We start from the raw sequence: 21,886 nt of genomic DNA, 5'->3' as shown, positions 1-21,886 counted from the left end.
GTTATTTTTAGTTTCAATATTGACAATATTAGTGCGGTTTATTGTAAAATTGGATTGGAATGGCATGATGTATGTGGTTATAACAGGTTGCTACAGTTAGATATAGTCCAAAAAAACAAATTTTATGGCATTACTAAACAGAGATTTAGCGACCAAATATTGCGTCGGTAAATTTTTCAATCCTGTATTGAGTTTTTAGAATAGTTTACCGCCCATTTTCTGTCGGTAAATTTGTTTTTTTTTTTCTTTTTGTGAAAATCGATTCTAGAGGCGGTTTAAACCGCCATTAGGATAGCGTCCCTATTAAAAACCTTACACCGCCCTATTAAAACCGTTGGTAAAAATAGCAACGCTGGAATTGTCAACACTTTTGGCGGTGGTTTTTGAAACCGTCGCTAATACGGTTAAAACCGTCGCTAAAGTAGAAAAAACCCGTCGGGAATTGACTTTTTTTTTTAGTAGTGGAAGAACCTATGGACGATTTGAAGCGATTGACACAGACTGGATCATTGCTAGAATGCATTGAGGCATTTGACATATGCTCTCACAAGGTAACGATCTCTGAGGAATACGTTTTAAGCTATTCCTTGAGTGGTTTGAGGGATGAGCTTGCTTTTCCATTGCAAATGTTAGGCCCAAATTCTTTACAACAACTTAAGTAAAAATCATCGATTGAGTCATCATCGAACAGTTTCAAACTCTCTTTCCCAATCTATTTTGAGCCAACATAAAGATCATTACAATTCATGTCAAAAAGTCACCGTTTCTGATTTTAGGATAGCATAAAGACTCAATTGATGATTTTTGTTTAGTTCAAGGACTTAATTGATGATTTTGATAGTTTATGATCTTAATTGAAGTTTTAATTTATGGGTCAAAATGAGCATTATGCCTATATTATAATATAAAATGGGCATAACACTTATTTTGATCCTTAAACTAAAATTTCTAAGTCAATTATAGGTCTTTAAACTATCAAATGATCAATTAAGTTTCTGAAACTAAGCAAAAATCATTAATTGAGTCCTTATCTTATTCTAAAATCAGAAACTATGATTATCTGACATGGACTGGACTGTAATGATCTATGGGTTGATTCAAAATGTATTTGCGGAAGAGAGTCTGAAACTGTTCAACCGAATAATTTTCGATTAGGATTCAATTGATGATTTTTTTGCTTAGGATGGGGACTCAATTGATGACTTTTACTTAGTTCAGTGACCTAATTGATGATTTTGATAATTTAAGGTCCTAATTGATTTTGAAGTTTTAGCTTAGGGAGCCAAATGGGTATTAAGCCAATATAAAATGAGTAAACTAAAACTTCAAAATCAATTAGATCCTTACACTATTAAAATAAGCAATTAAGTACCTAAATTAAACAAAAATCATCAATTGAGTTTTTATCTTATTCTAAAATTAGAAACTTTGATTATTTAACATGGACTGTAATTGTCTATGTGTTGGCTCAAAATGGATATGGGGAAGAGAGTCTAAAACTGTTCAATTGAATGATTTTCGATTAGGACTCAATTGATGATTTTTGTTTATGATGAGATTCAATTGGTAATTTTTACTAAGTTTAGAGACCTGATCGATGATTTTGATAATTTCAGGTCCTTGTTGATTTTGAAGCTTTAGTTTGAGGATCCAAATTGATATTATACCTATAAACTGAAACAATTTTTAGTATTTATTATTACCACAAAGACATTCTGCTCATCCTCATCTTCAACCATTTATCTATATAGTTGACAATATGCATTTTTTCTTTATTTATAATTTTATTAGAGATAAAAGTATTAAAACAATTTTAAGATTTTTGGAGAAATTTAATTTAATTTTCATGTATAAAATAATATAATTTTGGTTTTAATATTTATAAAATAATATAATTAACTCTTGTTAACAGAAATCGACAGATCAAATGGTACATCGTTTGTCAATTTCTAATGTTGAAAGACAAAAATGATATTGAAAGAAGAATTAATAAAACATTTATTTGATAGCGAATTTCTATTAGTAATGGTTTTAATTATAAAATTTAGGGTTAAGGTATAAAAAATACTCCTAACGTTTTGGATTAGGAGCAATTTTACTCCTAACGCCTAAAATGGTGCAATTTTACCCCCTAATGTTGGAAGCCAGGAGCAATTTTACCTCTAACGTTGATAAATTGGGTCAATTTCAGACACTATTATTTGTTTCTTATTCTGTACCAATTGTATAACAATTCGTTTTAGAAAAAAGATTTCATATTTTTTATAATTTAATAATAGAATTGGAGATTAATATTTATAAATTCGGTGAATTTTTTGATTTTTTTTTGTTTAATTCGTACAAAAAGAGAGTATTTTTTATTTTTTTTTTTATTTTTTTTCACATCCCAACATATGCTTGTGATTTGTTACTGATAAAATGACGCAAATGTGAAGTGTAAATGACAAAATTTATAACTGAGAAGACAGTTTGATGAATTATTTCTCAAATTGAACCAATTTATCAATGTTAGGGGTAAAATTGCTCTTGGCTTCCAACGATAGGGGTAAAATTGCACCATTTTAGACGTTAGGGGTAAAATTACTCTTGACCCAAAACGTTAAGAGTATTTTTGCACCTTAACCCTAAAATTTGATAAACGTTCAAATTAAAATTATATTATTTTATATGTAAAATTAAATTAACTTAAGCCTTTGCATAAACTTTAAAATTAAATTAGCCTTTTGTATAAACTTTAAATTATTTTAATACCTTATCCTTAATAATATTTTATTAGTTTTATCATTTACCTTATTTCACCAACCCATATTGTAAAAATTAAAAAAAAAAATTGTTCCACATTCTTCTCCTTTGTCCCTCACTCATCTCTCTATTGTAAAGTGAGATATTTTTTTATTTCAATTTATAAATTAATAATTTTTGAATGATTTTTATACGTATAGATCTGAATAAATGAACAGATAATTGAGATAACTCTTATAATATAGCAAAAATTTCACGAGTATTGTAATGGAAGAAATTGAATCACGGTCATGTTTACAGAATGCTACGCCAAATCACTTTAAGATGAGATATGATGAATCTACGAATTAAAAGCAACTTTGAGAGAATGTAGAGAAAGGAAGAGGTAGGCGAACATGGTTTTACATGTCTCACCTCATAAGCAATATTAGTGCCTAGAGTCGAATTAGGTCTTAACTTAATTAGATTACAATCTTATAAGATCTCATTCAGTTACGAGTAGATACTAAGTCTAACTCGACTATAAATTTTAACAGTTCCCAATCGCAAGTAACGGAATACATTCTTTATCTCATCATATTCATACTTACAAATAGTTCGCGAGACCAATATAATGTTGAGAGCTTTAGTTCTATACACATGTTAAGTATACATAACCTCTCAATGAACATGTATCAGAAAGTTGTATTCTTTATCCTAAATTCCATATCACATCTAATGCAATCTTTTTCATCTCTATAATTTTCTATCATCATAATAACGCGCTTATGCATACTTACTCAGACAATGTAGTATAAAAACTTAAGATGTGACCACATGTAAATTTTTCACTCTTACTATATTCCTTTCATTATAATCTACTTCATTTTTCTAGTTGGTCCTTTCCCGGTCAAATAAGTCATGATCTTTACAGAGCATCCTTTCAAGATATCCACAATAGACTATTCCACAATGAGTTAAGGGTTATGAGTATAAGAAAACTCATAGTTTTACAAAGTGAACCTTCTCGCACTAAGAAAAGTGGATATCTTTATGTCTTTTGTATCTCAAGATGGCTAAGCACACGTTGCATCAAATCATGTGATATGGTGTTTCTTCATTTACTTTTGAAAGAATCGCATGTTTTTCATCAAAGCATCGATTAGGATGTGCCTAAACTTATAACCTTAGTCCATTTCCTTAAGGAATAGTTTCAGCTATAATGAGCACATAATGTCCAAGTTACTCCTAACTTGTCTTTCACATTCCACATATATATAATATATACAGATTTTGCATATATATATATCTTGCATTTTAACGAAGCTATTTTTATAGTTTAAACAAGACGGCTCCTATCAGTGAGCAAGTTCCTCATTTGATAAAAAAAAAGTTCCATCCTTAACTCTGTCAACACAATAACAAATATAAGCGTAAATAAACTTGTGTGGGTATGCTACTTTTACGTATTTATTTCGTCGTATCAATTAGCTTTTCTAAAATGAAATGTATCCCTCTTTTGATTGGTGAATGTATAGTAGAAGTTCTCTATAGCTCAGAGAGTTACAAGCCGTTAGAGAGTTTAGAGAGAGAAAATTAGTTACATTTTATAGGTATTGATATGAGGAAATTGGAGGAAGTATATTTTTTAAAAATAATTATATATAATAATGAATTAATTTTCTTCTTTAATTTTTTTAAAAAAATTCTCTTTCATTTTATAGCTCTACTTTTTGTTTTCTTTACACATAATAATCACTCAAATTAGGGGTTAGGCTATCCTTATTTTGTTTTTGACAAAGTAATCTTTACTTTGTTTTTGACAAAATAATTTTGTTTTTGACAAAGTAATCTTTACTTTGTTTTTGACAAAGTAATCTTTACTTTGTTTTTACCACCATTGGATGAACTTACTTTGTTAAAGCCCACCATCATCATCCAATGGTGAAAAAAACAAAGTAAGCTTTACTTTGTAATAAACAAAGTAACCATAGAAGACACCCTCAAATTAGTTACTATATTTGTAATTTTATAATTTTGAAAACTTAGTTTTAACTTTTAATAAAAAAAAATTTGTGATTTGTATTTGTAAATATTTGGGAAAATTACACAGAAATTCACTTTTCATAAACTATTTACAACTATGTCAAGTCATAATTTTATATTATATCAAACTAGTAAAATCAGTACTTTTAATATATTTTAAGGATTGTAATTTATAAATTAGAAGTCTAGAATATATTTTCTAGGGTTTATGATTTATGAATTGGAGTCTAGAATTTTTAAATGATGGTGTAAAATTATAATATATAGAGAATAATGATATATTAAGAATTAAGTTTGGTGATATGACTTAGTTATAATTTTGTACGTAATTATGATATTCATGTATTTGACCCTAAGCTAATTGTATAAAAGCTTCTTTTAATATTGGGCCATGGCATCACGAAAAAACATAGTGGGCTTTGGCCTCGCGAAAAAAAGGGTTAAATATATAATTATGATAAAATTACAATTAAATCATATCATCAAACTTAATTCTTGATATGTCATTATTCTCTATATATTATGATTTTATACTATAATTTTAAAAAATTAGATTCTAATTCATAAATCATAAACCCTAACAAATATATTTCAGACTTCTAATTTGTAAATTCTAATCCTTAAAATATATTAAAAGTACTGATTTTACTAATTTACATAATCTAAAATTATGACTTGATATAGTTGTAAATTGTTTTTAAAAAATGAATTTCTGTGTAATTTTCCCAAAAAGGGATATTAGGACTTGGCCATTATTTGGACCTGGGCTGCTTGTAGATCCTTCAAGGCTTATAAATTCCAAAGCTAATATAAACTAATAAAAAGTAAGGGTGCACAAAAAAAAAAAAAAAAAAACCGGAAAACGAAAAACCAAACTGAAACCGAACCGAAAATAAAGTTAACCAAAATCGATGGACTAGTGTACGGATTTTAATTTTAAAAACAGCGGTTAATGGTTACAGTTACAATTTTGGTAATCCAAAAAGCCACAGTTAACCGACCCAATATCAATTAAATATTTCTTCCTTTATGGAAATTATTATTATTAAAAAAATCGAACTATGATTGCTCACGAGTCTGTTTATAAACATTATAATCAAGCTCGGCTCATTTACAAATCGAGCCGAACGCCAAATCACTCATGAACGACCGAGAGTCAATTCCAAATTGAAACATAAATCTTTCCCCTTTCGAATGATTCAGTGCTCTCTTCAACCGAAGAGTTTAGCCTTGTCAGTGTTCTCAGAAACTAGAAAAATTAGGTCTATATCGGTTCACTGAACACTTTTCCAATCAAAATGAATTCGAAAGGCGAGACACGACACTCACAACACAAGACTCGAATCAAAGATCTCGGCTCATTTACAGCCCTAGCTCTGGGCAGACGCTCTTTTCGCCCATGCCCAAGAACTATCCTAGGCAGTCACGGATATAATTTACACTCGTACAAATAGCATCAAACATTTCAAATAATAATAAAAGAAAAGTAGTTACAAAATTAGCTGATGTATCAATTTAGTATATATGTATATATATATATATACACGAGGTATAATTCAATATATAAAATATATATTATGCTGCTATTAGAAATATAATTGACAACTACCCATATTTAAAATAATGTACATTAATAACCATTTATTTCCATAAATAACACCCAGATCCAATACATATTCATCCAGAAGATGAAGGCAAAAAAAAAAAAAATCCATAAAATCAATTAATAAAAAAATTAGAAATAATTAATATTTCTAATATAATAATTGAAAACTATTTGATAAATTACTAGTAATTACCAATAATGTGGATTTTATCTTATTGAAAGAAAAAAAAAGTACATATTTTTCTTATATATATATATATAATATGTTATTTATTGACCACCACCAATAGTAGGAGATAATGCTAGGGTTTTAAATAGACAAAAATCATCCCAAGTCCTCAATCTTTCATTTTGATGCATGAAGCTCCCGATCCTTTTTTCCGTCACATTAAGTTTTTTCGGCTTTTAACATAAAACTCGAGCGTCATTCAATTCATCTGCATTGAAATTTATATTTGTAACAGTTCAAAAACAAATTTATATACTACCTAATATGGTTATATAGAAACCGTAAAAATCTTATTTCAAACTTTAAAATAAGAGAAGTTCTACTGTGGACCTGGTCCTTCCATTCAGATAATGTGGTATCATCTGAGTGGACGGGACCAGTACCACTTTCAGAGACAGATGAAATGAATAACGCTCATTTAATCGAGTTTTATGTTCATCAATGCACCAAAATCAGAATGATCGGGGGCTGGGCATGGTTTTTAAATATGAGTGAAAGTGAGATGGGAAACATCATCTCCAAGAATATTGGAAGAAGAAGTAGACCAATTAGTAGGATCATGATCAGTGATGAATTGCATCCATGAATCATCTTTATCTTCTTCTTCAACTTCTTCATGATCATGATCATGATCTGCAAAATTATATGATGATGATGAAGGATTAATTTGGAAATTATCTGGTGATGATAATATGCTTTCATGATACTCATTATTATTAGTATTTATTAATCCACCCCCCTCCATTATTGATATATTTATACTTTGTGCTTGTTGATCTTCTGTTTCTGTGCATATTCCATTTTTCTTGAATACTCTACATAATGCATATGAGTCCTGCACAAAAACACAAAATAAAAAACATTATATAACAACTTGGTCAAGTCGTGACTTGATATGTTATCGAGTAGTATTCATATGGATTCTGAATGATCAAATTTGATAAGTGGTTGTTACTCTGTTAGATTTAACAGTGAATGATTAAATTCACTTGGTTATCCAAGTGAATATTACTGGTTATCAGAGCTTATTAAATTGGCAAGGGAAGGCTTGCCCCCAATACACCCTTGTGGTGGGACCCCTCCCCGGACCCTCGCTCAGCGGGGACGCGTAATGCGACCGGGCCGCCCTTTTTTTTATCAGAGCTTATTAAACTAACTACCGTTAGAGATTATAATGAAAGCTATTATTAAGCCTAGGGAGAGATTCAGGAGGGAGCTACGGGGGCTTGAGGGCATTACTGGATAACGTCGAAAATTCCATGAAATATTGTATATGGGGTTTTAATGTTTTTTTTTTATGTAATATCAATTTAGTATCCATAAAGCACCATTTGTCAGTGCATCATAGATCTGTCACTTATTGAGGCTTAAATATCAATTTAGACTTTTGGTTCAATGATATGGTATTAGAGCCTCTTAGATTAAGTAGTTGAAGGTATGAATCCTGACAACCCTGTTTACTGATTAAATTTCAACACATGATGAGATGGATCTGCGTTGTACACACTTCAAGCTCAAGGGGTATTCGTGTGTGGGTATATCAATAAAAGCTATTATTGGGTCTAACTATGAACTTAAACTTTTGGTTCGATTGGTTCGTTGACAATGATTAAAAATTCAAATCCTGACAACTCCATTTGTTGATGGACTTTCAACCTATAGCAAAATTAGCTTATGTCATACACGCTTCAAATATGGGGCATTCACGTGCACGATTCTGCATGGGAGTGTGATAATATAAACACAATTAGAGAGGGCATGGGAGTGTCGTTATACTCCCGAGTGGTTCTGCCTATTTGCAACTAACCAATTCACCCAAAATCTTAAGCTTATATAGTTAAGTCCGAAGAATACCTATAACCTCTAACATATCTCACAGGAATGCCTCATGTGCTTAAAGCGTGTACGATATAAGACCATCTTGATATGTTTCGAAATTCCATCAATAAATGGAATTGTGTCATAGGAGTATATCTGAACCTTATCCTATAATAAAAGTTAGTATTGGGTATTAACTATCAGCTTAACCTTTTGGTTTAAATATTTGCATGACAAATATAAGTGGAGGTAGAGATAGCGTGGGGGCGCCATTCTACTCCCGACGGCTGGGAATCACTCATGAAATGAGTGGTTCCGCCTTAGTTTAAAACGTGTACGATATAAGCCCGTTTTCCTATATATTGAAATTCTACGAGGTTGTCAAGATTCAAAACATCTACCACTTGGTCTAAATGGCTCCTTGCGGTCTCTACCGTGCAATTTCATTTGTTGGGGACAATTCGGACCCCACCATATGGAGAAAAAGATACACAAATCATTTAAAAGTTATTTTTAGACTTTAACTATAAACTTAAACTAAGTCAACCTCATTCATTAATAAAATTTCAACACATAGTAGGATAACAGTAAGTTGTAAACACTTCAAGCCCAATGAACATTCGTGTACGAAGGTATCAGAGATACTAATAAAAACTATTTTTAATCCTTAACTATAAGCTAAAAAATTTGGTTGAAATGATTCTTTGACATCCATATGAACTCGTTATCTCTTTATTTTGCATAGTCTACACCAAAAACAGACTAAAAACTTATTTTACAATCCAAGTAGGACGAACTCATGGGAGCTTAAGTATCCACCCGCAGTCGAAAAACATTGAAAATTTCATCAAAACTATATACAATTTCTTTAACTTTGTATATAAAAATACTAAAAAAAAATATCAATTTAACATTCATAAATTATGAAAGTCTACCATAAATATTCTCTGTCAGTGAATTCTCAATGCGGGTATCTAATTTTGCATAGAAGAAGAAGTTGGGAATAAAGCAAAAGTAAGAGCCGACATATCCTTGTTCTTACACCTTAAAAGTGATGGATTTTGCTTTGATTAACTAATGTTTGGAATCTAGACTTTGTTTGTAATGAAATCAGATTGGATTGGAGGATAATACTTTTGTCTCATTTGATAAACAGACAATAAAAAATTTAAAAAGTGAAACCCAACTTTCATACGTGGACATCTCACACTAGTTCAAGCAACGAATATATACATATATGTCAGTGTATCTATATATTTCAGAGTATCTTAAAAAAATTAAAGTAAATAAAAGCTTTATACTCTTAATTTAGCTTTCCATGCAAGTCATGCACTTCCACGTTCATATTTTAATTCATCCTTTCATCTATTTTACTAAGTGAAAAGCTATTTTTCCCTTAATTAAAAGATTTAGGGATGTTATCAAAAAAAAAATGATTTAGGGATTAAGAGTACTTTACATCCGGTTTAAACCGCATATTGAAATGAATTAATTGAATTTGGTTTTTCAGTTCGGTTTTTTTACATTTCGGTTCGGCATCGATTTTAATTTTAAGAGTATTTCAGTATTTGGATTGGTTCGGTTTGATAAACAATGTAAAAAGATCGAACCGCATTAAATTACACATTCTACATTATTTTTAGAGTACTATTACAGTACTCTAAAAATAATACATCTGAACAATGAAAATCATTTTGTATATTATATAAGAAACAATTAGTGTATATATATATAGTATTAATTTTTGGCCGGATGTATTACTCCTAAAAATATCATATAAAAGTTTTTGATAATATACTTCAATTAGGAAAAAAGAAAAGTAAAACTTGTGAATAATAATTAGTTAATATATTAGCTTCTACTAGTTTTTCTTAGGTTTAATATATTAGCAACTACCGGAGATGGATTTTGATTGGTAGTTGCTCGCCGAACAGGGGTCTCAATGGAAAAATTTAATAAAAAAATGACACGTGGTATTGGTGTGGTCAACAGTCAAACGCGTTTTCTACACGGGTCAATATTTTGACCGAACATATGGGTCTAAGGGGCTGTATGTGATGTTTTTGGAGAGTTGAGGGGGTTGAGAGGTTGTCCCCTAAGTTGAGGGGGCCAGGTGAAAAAAAGTTACAAGTTTAGGGGGTTGGGTGCCTATTAAGCCTATTAAGCCTTTTTCTTATGATGTGTAATTTTGGTGATGTAGTAAGTGAAATGTGGTTCCTTTATTGTCTTGATAATTTTGGGATTTTTATATAGAGTGGGTTTAGAGTAAAATAAATTTTGGAATAAAGTTTAAATTTGTCCCTAACATGTTTCGAAAAGTGTAAATAATCTCTAATGCAAATAAGGGGTGGCTCGGGGGTTCTATGACACCCTCGCTTCCGCGAACCACCATTAAGATTGATGGTTCAACCCCCTATCTCCAAAAAAAAAAAAAAAAGGTTGGTGGGGGTGCAATTGGCACCCCTAGCTTTTAAAGTCTGTATTCGTCCATGCTCCAATGTACATAAAAAAAAATTATAAACTTTTGTTTCTAACGTCCAACATTGTGCAATTTTGGATCCAGACATTAATAGGGTCACTTTTTAACTATTTAGAGTGTAAAAAATATACTCAACTTATGCGAGTCTTAAATTATGCTAAGTTTGAAATACTAGAATATATTTACATTTTTGTTTTAATGTTAAGGATAAATTTATACTATTCAGACGGGGAGTGAGCCTATAAAAGAGGAAAATGAGCCTAAAAGGATATATGATACTCTTTCACTAACAGTTTATATGACATTTACAAAACATGAAACCTAAGATATCTTTTAAGGGCAACGAGCTACCATTTCAACCAACAACTTGTTCAATTTGGATTTAAGCCGAGAGAGCCTAAAAAAGGAACGGTCTTTGACATTTACAAAACCCAAACTTTAAACGTTGTTTAAGGCTAACGAGCTCCTAACCATTTCAACCAATAACTTGTTCAATTTGGATTCAAGTCGAAAGAGAAAGAGCCTAAATGGGGACAACACGCTCTCAATAACAATTTACGACATCCACAAAACTCGAACCTAAGACTTTGCTTATGGATAACGGAATTTTTAACCATTTATATTGCATATAACTAAAGTAAATAAATAATAAAAGTGATAAATTACAAATTTAGCCTCATAATTATTTGAAAAGAGCCGATTTAGTCTTCACGTATAAAAGAGTACAATCTTAAATCTAACATTTACCAGACAATGCAATTTCAAACTTCATTAACGAAAGGTGGGGTTTAAGATGAATAGAACTCCATAATGAGAAAAAAAAACTTCATTTTTCGTTAACGAGACTTGAAATTGCACTGTTTACCAAACGTTTAAGTTTAAGATTGAATCATTTTGTACGTGAATGCTAAATCCGCTCTCTCACCTGATAATTACACGACTAAATTTGTACCTTATCCCGTAAAAAGAATAATGCACGAACTACCTGAATAGCACAAGTGTCTTCGGAATCTTTATCATCGAGACGATATTCATGCATAACCCAATCAGTTCTTATCCCTTGAGGAGCTCTACCTCTGTAATAAACCAAAGTTTTCTTCATACCAATAGCTTTGTTATGTGAATTTACTCTTCTATCCTTTCCTGTTGATTTCCAATACCCTGCTTTTGTTGCTCTATTTGTTCTAAACCCATTTGGATATTTTCTGTCTCTTGGTCCAAAGAAATACCATTCTGGATCTCTACTTGGTAGGAAGGATTTTTCTGTCCAAAACATCATAAATATTCGTGAATTAGGCGGACATGTCAGAGATAATAATAAAAATTATTTTTGAGAAGTAGCGGTGAAAATATTGAGTTTTACCAGCCGAAATGTTCGTCGCAAACACAAAAAATTTCGCCAGTAATTTCATTATTTCCGTAAGAGCAAATAATTTATTAGTCCCCTGCTTTTTACCTAACACACTGTTTAGTCCTCCTATTTTGAAAAACATATTATACGGTCCCTAACTTTTGCCAATATTAACCTTTTGGTCCTTTTGTTTAGTTTTTGTAGACTTGTAATCGTTATATTTTAGCATAAACATATATATATATATTTATATTTATATAATAACAGAGTAACATGGTCAACTTGTATTGTACTGTGGTTGTTTAAAGAGCTAAGATATGTTCGGTTAAAAAACTAAAAAAATAGATAAAAGGACCACAAGGTTAATATTAGTAAAAGATAGGGACCTTAAAATGTATTTTTCAAAATAGGGAGACTAAACAGCGTGTTAGGTAAAAACTAGAGAAGTAATAAATTATTTACCCTTTCCATAATCTGTGACAAATTTGATGTCAATTGCAGAATTTGGACGAAAATTTTCATCGCGGATTTTTAACCCACCAAAACTTTTATATTTCTTACTAAATTTTGGTTTCACCAGAGTTCTTGGACATTAACTATAAGTTTATAAATTTTATAAAAGCATGGAATCACTGGTTTTTAGAAAAATATTTTTTTCCAACAATAAATATCAAGTAAATAGAAAAGGAAAACCATTGCTGATTGCTGGTACATATTTATCTCTAACAATCACATTTGAATTATTATATTTATATCAATGCACGCAAATATAGTGAAATTATCAACGAAAACTATGTACATTGTTAGGACGAATATTTCTATCGAATTTTTTTATTTTATTTTATATTGCTCTCCGGAGGGACGAAATATATATAGGGGCGGACCGACTCTATGGCTTGGATAGGCCCCGACCCCTAATCAGATCAGTATGGTGATATGGTGGATGAAGAATTTTGGTCCCGTCAAAATTCCAGCCAACCTCCCCAACCCAGCCAACAACCCCTTTTAAAAAATATGGGGTTAAATCCCAAAAGAGATATTCTAAGAAAATTATTCCCAACGTGGTTGGGGCTATTTTTAACTCTGTATTTAAAAACATCCCCATTACAATAGCAGACCGGCCATAGTGGTATAAAAGACGAAAGCAGATTCATACATTATGGTGGTGGGGTCGTCATACTGAGACTCTTTTTAACTACAAAATTTAAAATATCCCCTCCAATAAAATTATTTCCCAACCATTACTAGATTAGGAATAATTCCGTAAAAATGCCCCTTTTGATCGGTTAATCCAAAATTTTGCCCCCTGTAACTTTCAACCATGTATATAGGGATGTAAATGGGACGAGGATTCTTCGTCCCCATCGGTGACCCGCCCCGACAGGATCGAGGAATCCCCTGTAAAGATCCCATGGAACGGAGATGGGGATAATTTTGTCCCTCTTGACAAAGATAGAGCGGGAATAGGGAAAGGTATCCCCTTCCCCGCCCTGTTAATCCTCGATTATTCTCCGTGATAATTTTTTTTTTTTTATGATTTAAGTACAATTTAATTAGGTGATTGATTGTTTTCAAGTTTTAGTGTTTTTGGTGATTTGAAAATTTTGAGAATGATTATTAGTACTTAGTATTATTAGCTACGTTTTTTGTCTTCACGACTTTTTTTAACATAAACGGTGATTCCCAGTAGAGAATGGATAATGGAAAATGTGGATAACGTTTTTAGAACATCTGTAAACGGGAAATGGGGATAGTATTCCCGGCGGAACAGTGATGAGGATAAGTTTATCCCCGTTTGCCTCGCGGGGACGGAGATAGAGAATCCCCGAATAGTCGGGGACAGGGATGGAAATGCATTCCCCGTCCCGTCCCGCCCCGTTTACATCCCTACTTGTATATATAGAAATTAAAAAAAAAAAAAAAAATACCTGATAACTCCCAAGGTTCACATTTATAAAGATCAACCTCAGGAATGATGTCAAGTTCAATATGTTGGCCATTGATTTTCCGTTTGAGGTAATAATTGACAAGTTCTTCATCGGTCGGATGGAATCGGAAACCGGGAGGTAATCCCACCGCCGACATGTTTTTACTTGATTTTTCTCTGCAATTCTTTTCTTTCTCTTTTTCTTTCCTATATATATGGATTGATCACTTTTTTTTTTTTTTTTTTTTGCTATCTCATCATCTTTACACTGCTCTTATATATATATATATACATATCTCTTTGATTTCATCACTTTTGCTTTTACAGATTCTTAGACAAACGTTTCTTTCAAGCCATTCATGAATGAATGATCATTAACTCTTTCATTTATTTCATACATGGATCTTTTCTTATTATTGTTTTATTGGCTTAATAAGTTAGGAGTCCCGTTGAACTTGGCTCAAAAAACCGATATGTTCCTTAAACTTGAAAGAGTGTTCGGTAAGTAATTAAGTGGCTTGAGTGTTTAAGGACTTCTCAAATCGTTTAAATTAGATTTCGAGTTGGAATCATAGCGTACGTACGTAGAAAGTTTTAATTGGGAGAGATACACCTAAAGAGTGCCCGACGAGCCTCCAACCGAGAAATCAGATAAACTATATATAAAAAAAAAAAGTGTTTTGTAATCCTCAGAAGAGGTGGCAAAAGTACGAATGACCCGATTACATGACACGTAATTTTAGTGTTTGAATTTAGCTTAATAGGTAATGTGTCATTTTTAGGTTGTTACGAAATTGACACGGGGTTTTTGGGTTGGGTTGGGTTTGGGTTGATATGCTAACCCGAAAATGATATGAATATTTAAAATTATTTTTATATTTTCTCATGTTTTTACATGTCACTTTTATTAATAAATGTAATAAAAGTAGAATTATTACCTGCAAACACGGCTCAAATCTCCTATATTGTTATAAACACATTTCATAACTCTCAAACATGATATTAGCAGACTTTTGGATGATTGCGGTTACCAATATTAATCCAAGAATAACATAAAATATTTAAAAGTAGTATCATATCCTCCTAGATTTTTGAAATACACCATTAATATATGTATGTAGTAAAACAACATGTGATCCAAAAACACGGCATGAAATCAATATTTACCCGATTAGGTTAACATGACATTGACACGAAAGTTTTTGGGTTGGATTAGGGTTGCCTCATTTTGAAACTAATTCGAAATTGACACATGCCACCTCCTGAACTTGCTTAAAATGACAAGATTAACTTCTTAAGTCCACGTGGCAGAACAAGAAAGGATTTGGAAAAATTGAAATGTATAACACTTTAAGTAAGTTTTAGGGCAATAGATTACTGTAAGCAAGTTTATTGGACCAATTTAGGTCATTTTAAAGAAATATAGGTGGCCACTAGATCACTTTAAGAAAGTTCATGGGCTAATGAAACACTCTATGAGTTCAAAGGGTAAATCAACTTTTAAGGACAAGTTTAGGGGGCTCTTGATTTATTAAGTCTATTTTATTTTAATTAACTTGTAAACAAAGTCTAAATCACACCTAAAAGTTACTTCAAATGAGGAGGATCGCCTCATATATTTAAAGAGTCGAATGGTTTTTTCAATTTAGCAATGTGGGTTATTTAACACGCCCCCTCACGCCCAATATTTGGCATATGATGGTAATGGGACATCCAACATTAGACTATAACTTTGATACCATATAAATATATGGCGTATGACGTTAATGGGGCACCCAACGCTAATAGGGCACCCAATATATGCCTTGAGCATGCACTGTCAACATACCATATCTTTTACTCTTCTGCGCAACTCAGACTACTCTTCTGCGTATCTCAGACCCACCAGCAAAATGATCAAACATTCTTAGGTACCCAAGTCTTTTTCGGTCCTTTTGGATTAGTCTTTATAGGTCTTTCATCGTACTGATCATAGTAGCCATTTTCATACCGACACATGTTAGTATTGTTGCGTCTCTTACCACAGAATATTTGGTGTATGACGCTAATGGGACACCCAATATATGACTTTGATAACATGTAAATACTTGGCGTATGATGCTAATGGGGCACCCAACATATGCCTTGAGCATGCATTGTCAACATACCACATTTTTTACTCTTGTACACATCTCAGGCTTACTTGCAAAATGATCAAACATTCTTAAGTACCCAAGTCTTTTTGGGTCCTTTTGGGTTAGTCTTTACAGGTCTTTCATCGTACTGGTCATAGTATAGCCCTTTTTATACCAACACATATTAGTAGTGTGGTCACTCTTACCATAGAAGTTGCAAGCAACCTCTGGTCTTGTCTTCCATCCTTTTCTACTAGGAGTTTGCATTTTTTAGTCTGAATGGCATTACATTGTAATAGTAAGTGCCTTCGTGAGTAACAAACGAGGTTTTATCTGCGTCTGCTGGGTCCATCGGGATTTGTTGGAACCCATCGATGACATCAAACTGAGACAAGATTTTACAACCAGCTGTCCGGTTGACTAGCTGATCGACATTAGACAGAGGATAACAATCTTTAGGATAATCTTTATTGATATCGGTAAAGTCTACACACATACGATAATTTATGTTGCTCTTCTTTATAAGTACTACATTATAGAGCAAATCAAGATAATTTCTCTCTAATAAAATTAACAGTGAGGAGTTTGTTTATCTTTGCCTTGATCGCCAACTACTTATCTTTGGCGTGGTGCCGCTTTTTCTATTCGATGGGTGTGTAGGTGGGATCAATGTCGAGCTTATGAGTGGCATGCATTTAGGGAAACCCATGTGATGTTCGTGTGCTCCAAGTGAAAATCGTTGCATTGTCGCTGAGCACCGGTTTGATAGAGGCTTCTAATTCAGCTGGAAGTTGTGTGCCAATCTCTAGAGTGCATTTTCTTATGATGAGGTGGTCGACTACTGGATCGATGGGATGTGGGTTGTATCTGTTGAAACACCTTTCCACATGATTTTAATTTGACAAAATTATTTAAGTTAATCCCATGATTAAAACAATTAAATTTAAGTGCTTTGATTTAATTGTACTAATGTGTTTGTTCAATGTTGAGTATATTAACTAACGAGAACAGGAACTTAAAGACTATAAAAGAAAGACAGAACAAAGTCAGCATGAGCAAGTCACACAGCGGAAGCTGAGTGGAACTCAACTCAACCCTTCCAAAGAAATATCTTCTTAGGAAAGCTTGAAGGCGAAGCTGCGAAGTCAAGCTGAGTAATATTCAAGACGCCGCTAAGTTAAGCTGATTGATAATCAAGTCAGTGTCCAATTATCCGTCAACTTGTGAGACAAAGTCTGACACATTTCAGAAGCCTCGGAAATCCGTTTCAAGGACCTTTTCGAGACGCATGGACCGTCTGACGATTGGCAAGAAGACAAACCTGGCGCTAGAATACGAATCTGACGCTAGAAGACGAAACTGGCAAACCTAGCTCATGCGCAAATCAGAAGACAGGATTGGCCTGCGGTTCTGGAAGCTGACCACATGATGACGAAGAAGACCGTTCTTCTCAACGGCTATGTCGGATTTTCAAATCATTGAAGCTTCAGAATTCACTATAAATGGACAAGTTCATCACTTGGATCATGACCGAAAATATACAAGAGAGATACAGACAAGCAAAATCTTCACTAAGTTAAAAGATCCAAAAGAGAAGCTGTCTGATTAGAAAAAGCAAGTTCTTACACCCAATTCCAATCATTGTGTAAAAGTCTAGAGTGAATTTTATTCATCTAAAGTGTTCTTCGTTTTGTGAGAACAATCTTGTATCAATTGTAAAGGTTAGAAGAGTGAAGCTGAGTACTCGGTTATAGTACTCAGTGGTAGAGAAATTCTGGATACTCGGTTATAGTATTCAGTGGTTGATAGGATTGAGTAGACAAATAGAGGATGGTATACTCAGTTGCTATTGTAAACGGTTTGTGCTCTACCTTTAAAGAGCTCAGTAGTGGATTGAAAAAGCCCGGAGGGATTCTGGGGACTGGACGTAGGCGGTGAGGCCGAACCAGGATAAGTCTGCTGAGTAATCTCTAACCCTTTCTCTTGATATATATATGTATGTGTTGCTTGCTTAAATTGCTCAGTAAATAATTTATATAAGCCGACACTGAGTAATCAGAGTGTTGAGTTGGAAGCTGACTGTAGATACCCATTTTTGTCCGGACCAATTTTTAAAGTTTTTAATAAATTTCACTCAAAATTTGAACAATTCATGAATTATTTAGAATATATGACGTTATCTCGAAAATGATTTATTGGGGGAAAATTATGCTATTAAGGCATATTTGTCGTATTTCGGTATAAATCGGTAAAAATATCGAATTATATTCAAAGTGCAACTTAATAGAATTAAGGTATAATTCTAACCTATTATGAATTTTATTCGAGATATATTCCTCATATTCTGAATAAAATTGAATTTGCTTGAATTCGAGTTATAATTTATTAATTAAAGTTCAGATGTCAATCAATCGAATTAACATTTCAATGCGTATTTATTTGTCGTAAACTATATTTAGAAACGTCTATAGTCTGAATTGCGAATTATGATGTAACATCGTATATTAAAGTTAAAGTTAATATTGACTTTGGTTACGATTTATATTATAATTAAACGTTTGGAATATAATTGATTTCTAAATAACGAATTATGACAAATGGATTCAAAAATTGAGAAGTTAATAAATTAACGACAATTGAACGCTTAAAAATGGAATTTTCAGTAATAAATAAATATTGCATTATTAATATGAATATTTCTCTTATTATTTTTGTTTTTTACAGTAATTTTGACGAATCTGAAGACCAACTCGCCAATGTCTGAGATACCCAGAAATTCCCGCTATCCCCAAAAAGCAAGATCAGAATGCACACTCGATTCAAGAATATTCTAAAAATGATCAAATCACGTTCAAATGACTAAGTTATCTCGTTGCGGTACAACAAGTCCAACAAATCAGAAGTTCGGAGAACTATTCATACGAGTCCAACAAAATCCAAAGCACGGATAATTTTCAATTCAAGTCCGATTCCAAAGCACGGGTAATTGTCAGTTCAAGTCCGATATATTCCTGAAGCACGAATAACTATCAGTTCAAGAGCTCGGAATTTTGTCCGTACGAGTCCAACAGAGTCCGCTCGGGTCAAAAACAATTCAAATTCATTCCGGGTCCGCGTCAAATTCAGGCCAGAATTCATTCCAACGGCGTCAGTCTGCAAAAATCACAATTACAAGGACCAATTGGCATTTTTACCAAAAAAATCAATAATTCAACAGAGATGATCTCATCCAGCAGGCATCCAGAAATTTCAAAATACAGAGAAAATGGGCAAGCAGGTTGACGAAACAACCCTCAAGGGTACAGAAGGAAATAAAGAAAAATGATGAGCAATAATTCACCGGTGACGGAGGGAAATGAAGCCATTAAGACCATGGGAAGTTTGATCTGCACTTTTTTGTTGGAAGAGAAAGGTAGAGGGTGGCTGTAGTATCTAAAGCTTTATACCCATTTTACATTATTCCTAATTTACCCCTGCAAATCACACGTACACCCACTCCTAAGTTAAACTTTTATTTGTCATTAATCAATAATAGGATTGTTCCAGAAACCCACTAATTAAAATGCATGTGTACTTTAGGGCCTTAACTTAGATTTAACTTAGGATTCTAACTTACATTAGCCTAGTCCATTTCCTTTAGCCATTTAACGAGTAAGAATGGTTAGTTATTTCCATTAGTTATATTTTAATTAACTCATTTTTACACCATTTATTAGTACAACTTCATTCATCTTCTAATTAATTTGATTAGGATTGTATATTAAATGGTCTTTTTGTAATTATTAGCTTGATTTCATTCCGTTAAAAAATTTCCTGAACTCGTTGCAATGAATTTATTCATACCTAATCCGTTAAATTAAATAGAATATAAATGCATCGTGTATATGTGATATACGCAAATAAAACGGTTCGAGATGTTATTTCGAATTTTAATAAATCCAACTAGATTCAAATTGATGTGGAAACGTCATTTGAAATTATAAAATGTATACGTGAAATAAAATTGAATTTTAATTCAATAAAATACGATTACGCGTATGTTATATGCGTAATTTGAAACAAAATTACTTCAATTCGAAATGTTATTTCGAATCAATAAAAGATAACCAAATTAATTTGAATTGATGTGAAAACGTCATTCGAACTCAAAACCAAATTAATTCGAATCGATGTGAAAACGTCATTCGAATTCATAACCATATTAATTCGAATCGATGTGAAAACATCATTCGAATTCATAACTAAATTAATTCAGATTGATGTGAAAACGTCATTCGAATTCATAAACCAAGCTAATTCTAATCGATGTGAAAACGTCATTAGAATTCAATACTAAACCCAATGCCCAAAATCCATGAGTGTCTGGTTTATATCGACAATTCAAAGCAAAGCAAATAGCAAACACGTAATATCACAATAGTACTGATACGTCGGGCGGGTAGGGTGAGATCATATCTTTTCCCTACACGTAACCGGAAAAATGAACTTTGAATCTCTCCGAAGATCGTCCTTACCAAAACCAAACCATACAGAGTCAATCCAAACAGATAGGGCGACCAATCACGCCCGCACATGTATTTCCAAGTGATGATTGGTGGCGACTCGAAACCTTAAAACACGAGAAAGGCAGATCGAGCCGGCCACGCACCCCGACGTGTGTAAAAACCGGAAGCCAGGGTGCGACACTGACCTAAAGTGTTACTTCCCAACTCACAATTGATAAAACTATCTTGAGCTGATCCCTGTAAATGGCTGAGAACAGCACTCGTTTCCTTCAAGGAAATCAAACAACACAGATACTCCCTGAGGGATTATCTATTAGTCGGCCTCCACTGTTCTTCGGGTCAAATTATACATTCTGGAAGAACAGGATGAAAAACTTTATTCAGGCAACAAACATGAGTGCATGGCTAGCTATAGTCCAAGGCCCGTTTGTTCCCTATGAAACTATTGATGGTGTAAAGTCTGTCAAAAGTGAAGATAAATGGTCATATGATGACCTTAAGAAATTACAAAATAATGCTTCGGCTATAAACATGCTTCACTGTGCGTTAGATGCTGCAGAGTACAACAAAATTTCAGGTTGTGAGTCAGCACAGGAAATCTGAAAGAAGCTGGAGGTTACCTATTAAGGAACTAGTAAGGTCAAGGAGTCCAAAGTGAATCAACATATGCGACTGTACGAGCTGTTCGAGATGAATGATAATGAAGACATCTCGGAGATGAATGCAAGATTCACCAACATTATCAATGAGCTTAAAAGACTCTGCAAGAACTTCACTGAAAAGGAACAAGTGAAGAAGATTCTAAGAAGTCTTCCCAAAAGCTGGCAAGCAAAGAAGACAGCTGTAGAAGAAGCTCAGGACCTAACCACGTACAAGTTGTTGAAACACCTTTTCCACAAGATTTTGATTTGACAAAATCATCCATGATTAAGAGGCAATTAAATTTAAATGCTTTGATTTAATTGTACTAATGTGTTTGTTCAATATTGAGTGCAAAAATATATATAAAGTAAAGACAGGACAAAAGTCAGCTCAAGCAAAGCTGAGTAGAACGGAACTCAGGCATGACAGAATGGAAGCTGAGTGGAGT

The 21,886-nt window shown here is 32.7% G+C and overlaps 1 protein-coding gene across 1 annotated transcript; it reads right to left on the bottom strand.

Moving 5' to 3' along the window:
• Nucleotides 1-6,583: 6,583 nt before the first annotated feature.
• Nucleotides 6,584-14,344, bottom strand: LOC136201118 (NAC domain-containing protein 86). The gene is made up of 3 exons (XM_065991698.1): nucleotides 14,179-14,344; nucleotides 11,885-12,162; nucleotides 6,584-7,437 (listed from the first exon to the last, which is right to left on the bottom strand). The coding sequence occupies exons 1-3, from the start codon at nucleotides 14,333-14,335 to the stop codon at nucleotides 7,084-7,086; spliced, it is 789 nt and encodes a 262-aa protein (XP_065847770.1). The 5' UTR covers nucleotides 14,336-14,344; the 3' UTR covers nucleotides 6,584-7,083.
• Nucleotides 14,345-21,886: the final 7,542 nt, after the last annotated feature.

The sequence above is a fragment of the Euphorbia lathyris genome, chromosome 7, assembly GCF_963576675.1.
Source record: "Euphorbia lathyris chromosome 7, ddEupLath1.1, whole genome shotgun sequence".
Taxonomy (NCBI): domain Eukaryota; kingdom Viridiplantae; phylum Streptophyta; class Magnoliopsida; order Malpighiales; family Euphorbiaceae; genus Euphorbia; species Euphorbia lathyris.
This window is presented reverse-complemented; position numbering and strand designations above follow the sequence as displayed.